This window comes from Rhinatrema bivittatum, chromosome 1 (genome assembly GCF_901001135.1).
Source record: "Rhinatrema bivittatum chromosome 1, aRhiBiv1.1, whole genome shotgun sequence".
Taxonomy (NCBI): domain Eukaryota; kingdom Metazoa; phylum Chordata; class Amphibia; order Gymnophiona; family Rhinatrematidae; genus Rhinatrema; species Rhinatrema bivittatum.
In genome coordinates, this window is record NC_042615.1 from 430,050,267 (window position 1) to 430,064,156 (window position 13,890).

The 13,890-nt window shown below is 44.3% G+C and overlaps 1 protein-coding gene across 1 annotated transcript in view; it reads right to left on the reverse strand.

Annotated features, from left to right (window-relative positions):
• The window catches only part of LOC115092865 (beta-1,4-galactosyltransferase 1-like), a 222,746-nt gene that overhangs the window by 134,946 nt on the left and 73,910 nt on the right, over window positions 1-13,890 (reverse strand). The window contains exon 2 of the mRNA XM_029604243.1: window positions 8,031-8,266. Within this exon, the coding sequence (XP_029460103.1) occupies window positions 8,031-8,266 (236 nt within the window). The remainder of the gene's footprint in view (window positions 1-8,030; window positions 8,267-13,890) is intronic.

Genomic DNA, 13,890 nt, shown 5'->3' on the forward strand with positions numbered 1-13,890 from the left:
GAGTCTTCCAAGTTCCTCGAACCCTCATCTGAGTCTTCCAAGTTTCTAAAAACTCGTCTGAGTCTTCCAAGTTCCTGAAACCTCATCTGAGTCTTCCAAGTTCCTCGAGTTTTTGTGTGAGTCTTCCTAGTTCCTGTGTTCCATGTCTCGTCTTGTTCCTGCCCTCAACCTCCGTCTGGCCTCATGCAATCGTCGTTCCCAAGCAGCGGGTCCAGAAGGGCTACCGGGTGGCAGAGGGCTACTCTTGAGACCAGCATTGCATTGCTGGGTCTCACCTGTGCGTGTAGGTCTAGTGAAGGTCTGAGAATCCTTGTTCCAGTTCCTGATTTTCCATGTCTTGATCCTTTTTCAGCCTTGTTCCTGCTTCAGCCCATGCCTGAACATTCTCACCTCCCACGGTGTGTCTTGGGGTTCCTCACTGAGCCACGCCTTGGCCCAAGGGCTCACAATCCCTCTTGAGCAAGCGACTGCATCTCTGCGCTCACAACAGAAGATTGTTGAACCCTAAACATCAGGTCCAATTTTCTCGCCATTGGTATAAAAGAAAAAGGGATTTCCAAAATTTTCATCTGCAAAGCATTGCAAATCTCATGGAAAGGAAAAACCACTGGCTCCAATGGCACATTGAGAATTTCTAGAAGGCCCAGTAATTCAAAATGAGAATCTTTATCTTTATGAATGTATACCGCCAGGGTGCAGGCCATCTTTTCAATTCATGTTGAGTAAGGAATGTCCTTCAGAAGTGCACTATGGTCAGGTAGCTCTGGCAAAGGATCAGAAGGTATGTCTGTAGAGTCATCATTTGAACCCAGCGGCACAGGATCACTCTCCCAAGAGTGTAAAGAGGATGAGAGAGACTCCATTGGCTCTTCCTGTGGGAACACAGGTGTTGCCAAGCAGTCCATCATTTTGGACCTTAAAGACTCCACTGCAATGGAGTGGAATGAAGAAGAAGAATGGACTCCAAGGACATGTGCAATCCTATAGGTGAAAAAGGGGCTCTACTAGGTGGAATTACTGCAGCCAAATTTTGAATAACAGGCTAGAATGAGGGCCCAGACTGCTTGGATAAAGCAATAAAGAAATCTTTTACCAAAAGAGTGACTTGGTCCACTGATTGATACTGCCTTTGACCTGCTGTATGTAGATGGTGGTATATCTTCTTCTGACACCAGGACAGGCTCCTGAGGCAACTTCGGCCTGCACTGGCGGGGAAAGGGCAGGAGTGGTAGCTCATCTAAGATGAGCTGCCACTCCGGCCCCCATGGGGTAGCTCATCTAAGATTCTCTGTCAGGGCTCGGATGGGAACAACTAATAAATTCATCCACCCACAATAAAGCGCATACATTAGATCTGGTATTCTACAATCCTACATTTCTAAATTTATCTGCTGTGTCAAATCAAGTACCATGGTCTGATCACTTTTTAATTGAGGTAAAAGGCAAACTTAACAGGAATATACTGATCACCACTAACCAGTGCAAAGAAATCTATAAAAAAAACATACTGATACGGAAACGTTTGCCAAGATCTTCCTCCAAAACTTCCCTGTACTTATTAGTAATGATATTGGAACAATACAATACATAAATCCATAGAATCAATAGCGCCTAGAAAAACTACACAAAATCTGATCCAAAGCTAACTCTTCCTGGAACACTGCAGAGTTACAAAGAACAAAAACTGTATTAAGACGTCTGGAAAGGCAGTGGCACAAATACCCATGCCAAGAATGTAAAAATCCTACTTTGCACTATTAAATAAATATAGAAAAGACATTGACAACGCCAAAAAAAGCTACAATGCAAATAAAATTAACCTAGCAAATGGAAATCCCAGAGTCCTATTCAATATTGTCTAGTCCCTGACCTCACAAACAATTATACCAAATGATAAACTGATGGATGAAGATTGTAACAAAATTGCTTGCTATTTCCAAGAAAAACTTTTAAAGATATCTACTGATTTTAAAAACATACCTATACCTAAAATCAATCTACCTCCCCTTACCTGCTCATGGTCTGACTTTACTGAAACTGACTCTGCTACCATATCGCGACTACTTGTCACAACCAAAATATCACATTTATTGTAAGTGAACTATTTAGTGGACCCTTGGGCCGACCTGTGAGAGACTGGGGAGAGGTGTACTATAGTCTCTGGTGAGTGACAGGTCGGGAGGCGGATACCAGGCAGGAGTTAGACGAGAGCTTCAACCTGGAAGCTGGTACACCCCCGGGAGGAGCCCGTAGAAGTCCAGCCGATGGGACTTAGGCGATTCACCCTGGAAGCCGGTACTCCCCCGGGAGGAGCCCGTAGGAGCCCGGCCGCTGGGACTTAGGAGATCACGGAAGCTGGAGCTGGAGCAGGCAGGCAGGGATCAGGAGACAGGCAGGAACTGAAGCGAGCAGGAACTTAGGCAGGACTGGCTACTGGAACCAGACAGGAACTGAAGCAGGACTGGCTACTGGAACCAGGCAGGAAATGAAGCAGGACAGGCTACTGGAACCAGGCAGGAACTGAAGCAGGACTGGCTACTAGAACCAGACAGGAGCTGAAGCAGGACTGGCTACTGGAACCAGACAGGAGCTGAAGCAGGACTGGCTACTGGAACCAGACAGGAGTTGAAGCAGGACTGGCTACTGGAACTTGGAACCAAGCTGGAACTGAAGCAGAGCAGGTTACAACAAGCAAGCCAGACAAGAGCAAGACTTGGGCAAGGAGCGAAGCAAGTTTCAGGCAGGAACGGAGTCGCTAACACAATAGCGCACAACGGGGCATGGAGCAACAGAGGACCGCAGGGAACCCCGTTGCAAGGCAAAGTCCTGGGCTCTGGGACGGCCTTACATAGGCTGCGGCGTCCGACGTCATCGATAGGGCGGAGCTTCTAATGGCGGGAAATGGCCTTCATAAGCACGGGTTGCGAGCGCGCGCCTAGGGAGAAGGCATCTAGGCAGGGCTTCTTGGCGGTGTCCCCCCCGCGGGGATGCCGCGAAACAGGCCGCAGACCCTCGGAGACGGGCCGGGACCAAGGAGGCAAGGTCCTAGTCGGCTGCTGCAACTGGGACCGCAACAACATTCCCCCTACAATCCTTGCTTTGGAAAACTCTTAAGAGACAGTCGCGGATTTCTCTCCCCAGTCATAGCGCAGATAGAAAATATATCACTCACAACTGGTACTTTTCCAGACATTCTCAAAAAAAATCTATAACTCCAATACCCAAGAAAAGTATACTAGATCTATATGACCCTTCAAACCTTTGACCCATTGCATGTAGTTCATTAGCCAAAATATTTGAATCAACTGTATTACACCAACTTACTGAATACATAAATGACAATAACATATTACATACAAATCAACACGGATTTTGTAAGGAACATAGTACCGAAACTTTATTACTCAATGCTTTTGATACAATCATTCGTGGTTTTGACGCTAATACTGATTTCATCGCTGCGGCATTTGACATGCTGAATCATGAAATTCTTCTCTCTAGTTTACAGTTTATTGGCATTCAAGACACCGTGCTCGACTGGTTCACTTCTTTTATATCAAATCTCTCTCAGTAGATAAACCTCAACTCCCACCACTCGGACTGGTACACCACAACAACTGGAGTACCACAAGACTCTGCATTATCTGCCATGTTGTTCAAATGTATCTTCTTCCATTATGTCACATATCAGGTTTACTACTTAATATAATACCCAGATAATATAGCATGTAAGAGAAATCACATATAATACAAAACCTGCTATGCAAGGAAACTCGCATAGCAGGTTTTGTATTATATATGACATATCAGGTTTAGGCATAGATTTCAAAATCTATGCCGATGATATACAGCTACTCATTCCCTACATTTCCTCCTGGGCACACACCTTTTCATTAATCACCATTCACATAAATACAATAAAAACCTGGCTCACACGGGGACTGAGAGGAGAGAGAGAGAGCAGAGGAATCCGCCGAGGCCTTACCGGGAGATCTGAGCTGTTTTCTGGTTCCCGATGGGGCTGATTGGAGGACGTCCTGACGACTGACGTCATCATCTTGTGACCACCGAGGGGTTTAAAAACTCCCCCATCGTGGCGTGTAAGTGGGACTGAGAGGAGAGAGAGAGAGCAGAGGAATCCGCCGAGGCCTTACCGGGAGACCTGAGCTGTTTTCTGGTTCCCGACGGGGCTGATTGGAGGACGTCCCGACGACTGACGTCATCATCTTGTGACCACCAAGGGGTTTAAAAACTCCCCCACCCACCGAGGGGTTTAAAAACTCCCCCACCGCGGCACGTGGCCGCCGCCGGCGCATGCCGAAGCCGCGCGCGCCAAAGGGGCGCGCGGCTTAGCTTTATCTCCCTGTTTTTATCTCTCTACAATGCGGATTTCTGAGTAAAAGACATCTTACCCTTTCTTGGAATAAAACATCGAAATGTTCAAGTAAGTGCGATTCTCTCTCCTCTCCTCTTATTCATTGTTTAAGCCTTCAAGAATGCATGGGGAAAAAGAGGAAAGGAACTGTACGAGTGTTTCCTCCCAGCCCTGCAGTACCTCCTTTAAGTTCCCAGCCGACTATTGAAGGTTATATGCAACCAATCATTACCAGTACACCGTCAGGAATGTTGGGAATTGGCTTAGATTCTTCTACGCCTGTATCCCCTGGGAATTCCATCTCCCTTAGTCCTGAACTCCGCTTGCCACCAAATCAGGACTTTTTGTGTTTGGCAGAACCACAGGAGGATCGATTGCAACTATTGGGAGCTGTATCAAACCTTCCAAGGGAGGAGGATACTGCGAAACTGAACCTCCAGGCAAATATTGGTTTGCCTGAGAAACCATCGATAATTACCCTGGAAACACTGTGGACTGCGATAAAAGGTTTAGAAACCTCTCTAGGGGTTAAAATTGAGAACGTTAATAAATGTGTTGGCATGATTCACTCTCAGGTACAGAGTCATGATACTGCTATTAAGAAAAATGTTGAACGTCTAATTGATTTGGAGAAGCAATGTGATACTTTGGGGAAAACAGATACGGCCTTGATAAAAGGTCAAGAATTTAACTCTCGTAGATTGGAAAATTTAGAGAATTATTCTAGAAGGTTAAATTTGAGAATATTAAATTTTCCTAAATCATCAACTACTTCTCCTATAGATATGTTAAGGAAATTTTATGTTGACACACTTAAAGTGTCTCAAGAAGCTACTCCCCCTATAACAAAAGCGTTCTATATTCCTGTAAGAAATACTGAAAATCAAATTATTTCATCTGTACCAGCAAATGTATTAGAAAATTTGACAGATTTTTTACAAGATTCTCAAATTACTATCGAGAGTCGTGCTACATTATTAGTAGTGTTTGCTCTTGAACCAGATAAGATATGGACCATGAAATTGTTCTTTCGAACACTAGAGAAAAAGTTTCTTGGTCAATAGATAACAATATTTCCTGATCTTGCCAAGCCAACGCAACTGAGACGGAAAGCTTTTTTAATGAAAAAACAACGTGTATTAGCCTTAGGTGCCACTTTTTTGTTGCAATATCCTTGCAAATGTTCGATAAAATTAGCTTCTACTAAATATATTTTCTTTAATCCGGATCAATTGGAAGGTTTTTTACAGAACAGAATAACCCCTATAAATATTTCTTCATAACGGTTACCATAAGTGTTTCACTGGAATAAGAAAATAGCAGATATTGATAATTATGCTGGTTTATTTCCTAATCTTTTTATGTTATCTTTAATACAGTCCCCATTTGTGGTCTCTCAGAACAAATGTTTATTTGATTAATGAAAGTGTATAAATATATCTTAAACATTTCTTCAAATAAGTTCTATATTTCCTGTATGTCAATGTGGTTTGACTATACCATTTGTAAAATTATGAAAATAAAGAATAAAAAAAAAAAAACCTGGCTCACACATAACAGACTAAAATTTAATGATGCAAAAACAGAATTAATATACATATCAACCATTCCAAATTCTTCATGCTCACCTCCATCACATTTTACATTTAACTCAGACTCCATTCCAATTACCACGCAAGCACGCAATTTAGGAGTTATCATGGACTGAAAACTGTCAATGTCAGAAAATATATCAAAATTAACAAAAACCTCATTCTACAAACTTAATTTATTAAAAAGACTCAAGCCTCTACTATTCCAAGATGATTTCAGACTCGTACTCCAAGCACTTATTCTTTCCAGATTAGATTACTATAATTCCTTATATAATGGCCTTCCATATTCAACACTTCATCCGCTTCAACTTATTCAAAATTCTGCTGCTTGACTTCTAACTGGCTCCAAACTTAAAGACCACATAACTCCAGTTTTGCTAAACCTTCACTGGTTGCCAATTAAACAAAGAATCCATTATAAAATCTTAACCTTAATATACAACCTAATCCATAACCCATGGGCTATCTGGCTATGTACAACTCTTCATTTATATCAACCCCGGTGTTATTCATGGTCATTAGACAAAAACATTCTTGAGGTTCCAACAGTTAAAATCACAAGACTAGAAATGACAAGAAAACGTGCTTTCTCAGTGTCAGGTCCTCTACTTTGGAATTCCCTCCCAACCTCTCTCCGAACCATATCTAATCCAAAAGAATTCAAGAAAAAACTGAAAACATATCTCTGCTGCACTGCTTTCAATCTAACATACACAGACTAATATCACTATCCCACTTACATTATTTTCCTCTGCATTACGCTGTATTTTTTACTTTCTATCTGCTTTGTTTAAAACATTAATTTTTTACTTCATTTTATTTCATTTTATTCAAATGTATTTTATTTTCAATGCCTATGTTTTTACTCTTTGAATTATATATGTGCTATCTAAATTGTAAACCGCTTAGACCATGCTATGAATAAACGGTATATAAGAAACTTTTAAATAAATAAATAAGATGAGATGCCACTCCGGCCCTTTCTCGGTGAGGCAGATAAGGCTGTACTGCAAGAGGAGGATCTACTGCTACTCCCTAGAGATCTATGCAGCTCCTGAATACAATGCACCCTGGAGCATTGAGAGTGCGGGGACATCCATCCACAGGCATAACAGTTTTGCTGGTCATGCTCTGGGCCTAAGCAAATGTAGCAGAGCTTATGGCCATTGGTAATAGACATTAACTTACTACAAATGCAATGTTTGAAACCACTGACCTCTTAGAGGAGAAGGAACATGGGATCTTTTCCTCTCTTATGTTTTTTTATTATGTTAGCACTGAGACAGCAAGGCAACAACAATGAAGAAAAACAGAGAGAATCAAAATTCTTCAATATTGATAATTTCAGAAAAAAATATAAGGAGAGAGTTCATGTCTGTGCTTTAGCTCGGACAAAAAATGACTGACTGAGGAGGCTTATGAGATAATGCCTATGCAGGAATTCCTGCACATGCTCAGTAGAGCTCAAAGCTCTACTATCTGGAGACACAAGTCCATTCGGTGCCACCAGATGACATCACCTACATGTAATGGTTAATTCAGCCTACTTATTGATGAAAAATTGACTCTACAGCTTCATCAGAAAGATATTTGGTGCAAATCTAGGGTAATATACATGAAAAAACTAAGATGGTCTCAAAGAATAAATTTTAAAAAAAAGTGAGAAAATTATTAAAGTTCCTTTTTAGCCTATCTGTGCTCAAACTTGTATTGCAAGTTTTATTTTTTTTTTTTAGGCACAGAAATTACAATCAGATGAATAATCTTGCACACTACTAAGGATATGAATAATGTATTCTATATATAATAAAAATTTATATCATTTGCTTTTTTCACAGAGCACTAAGCTGTTGAAAGCAAGAGCATATATTTCTTAAAATTATATGCTACCAATTTTAAAAGTAACAGATGTTTTCTTTCATGAAAATACTTTCTGATAAAAGAGTTTCAGGAAATGCTTACTGGTTAATTTGATATCTCATCCACTGTGCACAACTTCAACTGTAAAAGAACTACAAAAGATTTAGGTGCAGTTATTTCATTATAAATATAAATCTTACCTGGTTGATGACATAGACACCATAATCGAGCTGTTGTCGCTGAAGAATTGGGTGCAGATAATACAGCCAGTATTTGAGGTGCTTGTCACGGTGCCTGAATGGTATAATAACTGCTACCTTTTGTAGAGCTTGGCAGTCCTTAGGAGTATGACGCCCTCCATCCCTTACTGCAGGATTTTCCTTTTTAGTTTCTTCCAGATCCACAGGATTGGAGAATTCAATATTCAGTGGGCCAACTGAAAATATACAAAAAAACAAAATTGTTGTTAATTCATAAGCTTCAAAAATCATGCAGAGGTTGACATTCAGCGCTACTTAGCCGGATAGGTTTTGACTAATCCAGCTAAGTGGTGGCAGCTGAATATCTGACCAGGATTAATGTCCACTAGGGATGTGTATTCATTTGGATCGAATTAGGCAATTTCAACGCGCTAACGTTAAAATGTTAGGGGCGGATTTTCAGAGCCCTGCTCGCGTAAATCCGCCCAAAACCGGGCGGATTTACGCGAGCAGGGCCCTGCGCGCCGGGAAGCCTATTTACATAGGCCTCCCGGCGCGCGCAGAGCCCCGGACTCGCGTAAGTCCCGGGGTTCTCGGAGGGGGGCGTGTCGGGGGCGTGTCGGGGGCGGGCCCGGTCGTCGCAGCGTTTCGGGGGCGTGTCGGCAGCGTTTTGGGGGTGGGTACGGGGGCGTGGCTATGGCCCGGGGGCGTGGTCGCGCCCTCCGTACCCGCCCCCAGGTCGCGGCCCGGCGCGCAGGAGGCCCGCTGGCGCGCGGGGATTTACGCCTCCCTCCGGGAGGCGTAAATCCCCCGACAAAGGTAAGGGGGGGGTTTAGACAGGGCCGGGAGGGTGGGTTAGGTAGGGGAAGGGAGGGGAAGGTGAGGGGAGGGCAAAGGAAAGTTCCCTCCGAGGCCGCTCCGATTTCGGAGCGGCCTTGGAGGGAACGGGGTAGGCTGCGCGGCTCGGCGTGCGCCGGCTATACAAAATTCATAGCCTTGCGCGCGCCGATCCAGGATTTTAGTGGATACGCGCGGCTCCGCGCGTATCTACTAAAATCCAGCATACTTTTGTTTGCGCCTGGAGCGCAAACAAAAGTAGGCTATTCGCGCGCCTTTTAAAATCCGCCCCTTAGTGTGCACTAACCGGAAATTCGGGTCCCCCCGAATTTTAAAGGCCCAAACCATGAGAAATACGATATTTCCTGCAGCGGGCTGAAAACGAAGCCTGAACCAAAAGGTTCGGGTTTTACACATCACTAGTGTCCACAATTAGCTAGATAAGCAATTATTTGGCTAAATAGTTAGCCGGCTAAGTGCTACGCGGGGCATGAACATAACTGGGAGGAGCTGAGTTAGCCACATAAGTTAATAGCTAACTCCAATGTTCAGAGTTAGCTGGATAAGTTATCCAGCTAATTCTGGTTGTGCCGTAGACCTGTCCTACTGTAACCTCTCTGTTTAACTTTTAAATAGCTTATTACATTTAGTGGCACTTCTGTGCAGCTGAATATCCTGGCTAAGTTAGCCAGATAGGTTTATTTGGCTAACTAGGGGGCCGATGCAATACTGTGCGCTCAGCCAAGCGCACTGTTTAACCCGCTGTTTGATGTGGATTAAATAGGCGCTAATCTACCCCCTAATGCAATAGGGGGATTAGAGCCTATTTATGCACGTCCAACGTGGAGTGAATGAGTTAGTGCTCATTACATTCAAATGTATGTGAAGGAGGCTATTACTTATTCCCTCCAAATGCAAAAAGATAAAAGTGCGTCTGAGACGCACATTTATTGCTCAGATATTAGATCCTGCCTGATGCGTTAATAGCTGAGCGCATTGAAAAGAAGTACAAAAAAGCAGAAAAAACTGCTTTTCTTACTTCTTTTTTAAAGTAAAAAAAAAATAAAAATAACTCGGCAGACCGCTGAGTTATGAAGACTGACGCCAGTAAACTCGACGTTGGTTTTCATAACTGGCCGTCTGGCAGTAATGAAAATGGCCGCCGATAACTCGGTGTCGGTTTTCATTACTGGCAGACAGGCAGGTTATGAAAACTGAGGTCGCGTTTACCGGCGTCGGTCTTCAGAACCGGCAACCGCAACGGGTCGCATTAGCAAGGAGGCACTAAGGTCGCACAAGCGACCCTAGCGTGACCCCCTAATTTCCATATTGCATGGTGCCCCCCTTGTGGGCGCCATGCGTGCATTAAGAAAGCGGGTGCTGAAAAGTCAGCACCCGCTTTCCATGAAGATTATTGCATCGATCCCTCGATCAGCCAGGTAGCTCTCACAGTTTTTAAAGATAACCAAGGTGATTTGAATGTGAATGTGAGATCAGAGCACCCATAAAAAGCAAGAAACTATCCACCTGAGAACTCTAGTTCTGCAACAGCTAAATTAAATCGTGACTTACTAATATTTTGGGCGCTTATCCAAGGGTCCTTACATGAGTGATATGATTTAAATTTTTTTTTTTTGGCTTTGATTAAGCTACACTGTTAATATTTTAAAGCCTGTAAACTTTGGCTGTTCAAAAGGGGACCAATGAGTACATTTTATTTTGCCATGAACTGAGTTTATCTATAGCAATTTATGAAGGTCATTTATCAAAGTGCTATATGGTGTTTTTGCTTTGTGATGTTGTTGCAAATAGAATTTAAGCTGCTGGAGGGCCAGCCTAGCTATCAGGGTGAGACTCCATGAAGTTAGCATGGGGCACATTTAAAACTAATCGGAGAAAGTTCTTTTTTACTCAACGCACAATTAAACTCTGGAATTTGTTGCCAGAGGATGTGGTTAGTGCAGTTAGTATAGCTGTGTTTAAAAAAGGATTGGATAAGTTCTTGGAGAAGTCCATTACCTGCTATTAAGTTCACTTAGAGAATAGCCACTGCCATTAGCAATGGTAACATGGAATAGACTTAGTTTTTGGGTACATGTCAGGTTCTTATGGCCTGGATTAGCCACTGTTGGAAACAGGATGCTGGGCTTGATGGACCCTTGGTCTGACCCAGTATGGCATTTTCTTATGTTCTTATGAGAGAGAGAGAGAGAAACTAGCCATAATGCCCTCATACTAGGTAGTTATTTATATCTGTATACCTCTATATGGGGCCCACATAGTTACTCGAGGTGAGGTTTAGGTAGGAGTGTAGGGGTTAGGGGCCACTTTGACATTCAGAGTGAGACATATGAACAGAACAGTGCTCTCTTGTGAAGATTTGATGACCTTCAGAGTGAGGAAACTCACCCAAAGATGAGATTTGTGCATTGTTCTCTCAACCTTGATGGACTCTCTACCTGGGTAACATCAAGCTAGGTTGAGAGAATATTGCACAAATCTCATAAACATTGCACAAATCTCATCTTTGGGTGAGTTTCTTCACTCCGAAGATTTGTATGTCTCGCTCTGAATGTCAAATTGGCCCCTAACCCCTACACTCCTACCTAAACCTCACCTCGAATAACTATGTGGGCCTCATACAGAGGTATAAATACCTACCTAGTATGAGGGCATTATGGCTAGTTTCTCTCTCTCTCTCTCTTTCTCTTTCCCTCTTTCTCTCTCTCTCTCTCTCATATGAAGGCTCTGATAGCTAGGCTGGCTCTCCAGCAGCTTAAAATACTAGAAATGGTCCCCCCAGTGGTTGTATGTAGGAAATACAACAATTCTGGCACTTATGGCAAAGTGCAAAAAAGTTATCACAGATTGCACTAATACCTATGCAAAGCACTAAGGGCTGGATTTTCTATCTTCACGCACCTCTCTGAATCCCACGGTAACAGGGGGCGGGCCTGCAAAAGCCAGTAGTGATCACACCACTGCAGTGTTATTGCTGCCAGCTTTTGTACCCAATAGCGCCACCATGAAAGGTAGTGCTACTGGCGGCAATAAGGGGTCTTACCTTTTCGCCGCCAGCGAAGTTTCCATGGTATACACCCTGTCGCTGCCCCGACTCCTCCTCTTCCGGTGCCGACGCTGCCCCAACTCCACCCCCATCTAGCTATCGCACACAAAAAGGGACTTTTCACGAGCAATAGGGATTGAAAATGACCCCCTAAGATAGCACACTTTGCAATAAACTGCCTAGTACTATAAAACACACCCCTTTTCCTATCACATGCAATATTTAGTGCATTTTGATAAATCCAGGCCTATGTCTGTCTTCTCCCACTTTTGTAAATTTCTATGAAGAGGTTTTTATCTTCTCTATTCTGCCTACTTATGACCTAGCCTTTCCGATTTTCATAACTAAAATTCCATTAATCAATCATACAAGGCCATGAAAAGAGAGGATAGGATCAATACACATTAGTCACATACATAAAATTAATAATATTTCAGCTTGGTGAATATAAAAGCGGGGGCATGTTTCATCAGAACAGAATTTGTACTGCTAGTTCCATACTGCCAATGATTAAACAAGTGTTATGCCACAGGGGTATCTTTAATAGAGTTGTTACAGCAGGTACCCACTATTACATTTATATAATACTAGCTGTACCTGGCCACACGTTGCCGTGGCTCAGTAAGGTTTAATTTCACAATGCGCATTAGCTGTGCTCCGGCCGTCCCATCTCCCTCCTCCCCTTCCCCGGCGGTGGACGGACTGGCTCGGCGACTCTTTTACCCTTTCCTCCTCCTGTGTGTAACTGTACGGCAGTCCCTACACCTTAGGGGTGTGCATTCGGTCCCTACATATTGAAAATCCGCAACGGGTGTGGCCATATTCGTTGTATTCGTGGGGAAGCGAAACGTATCGCGATTCCCCACGAATCTTCGCCAAATTATTCGGCTGCCTAGAAACCAATTTAAACAAACCCCCCACCCTCCTGACCCCCCCCACCAAGACTTACCAAAACTCCCTGGTGGTCCAGTGTGGGGTCCGAGAGCCATCCCCTGCACTCACACCCTCGGTGCTGGTTTCAAAATGGCGCCGATAGCCTTTGACCTACTATGTCACAGGGGCTACCGGTGCCATTGGTCAACCCCTGTCACATGGCCATTGGTGCCATCTTGTGCTCTTACCATGTGACAGGGGCTGACCAATGGCACCGATAGCCCCTGTGACATAGTAAGGGCAAAGGCTATCGGCGCCATTTTGAAACCAGCACCGAGGGAGTGAGTGCAGGGGATGGCTCCCGGACCCCCCGCTGGACCACCGTTGGCCCCTGTGACATAGTGAGGGCAAAGGCGATCGGCACCATTTTCAGTACTGGCATCCGATGGCTGGAGTGCAGGACGTCGCTTCCCGACCCCTGCTGGACTTTTGACAAGTCTTGTGGGGGTCAGGAGGGTCCCCCAAGACTTGCCAAAAGTCCTTGGTGGTCCAGCCGTGGTCCAGGAGCGACCTCCTGCACTCGGACCGTCGGCTGCCAATAATCAAAATGGTGGCGATAGCCTTTGCCCATACTATGTCACAGAGGCTACCGGTGCCATTGGTCAGCCCCTGTCACATGGTAGGAGCAAAAGATGGTGCCGATGGCCATGTGACAGGGGCTGACCAATGGCACTGGTAGCCCCTGTGACATAGTAGGTCAAAGGCTATCGGCGCCATTTTGAAACCAGCACCGAGGGTGTGAATGCAGGGGATGGCTCCCGGACCCCCCGCTGGACCACCAAGGAGTTTTGGTAAGTCTTGTGGGGGGGGGGGGGTCAGGAAGGTGGGGGGTTGTAGTTAATTTAATTTTAGCAGGGGAAATTATCGAAATGGCTATATTAACGAATCGGGGTGCCATACGGCTGAATGCAAAGTATTCGCCCCCTGACAAATCCGAATCCTGAATGGAACGTATGGTGCCCCTCTGCATATCCCTACTACTCCCTCCCCCCTTCCCCAGCTACGGAGGAACGGGCTGAGCCA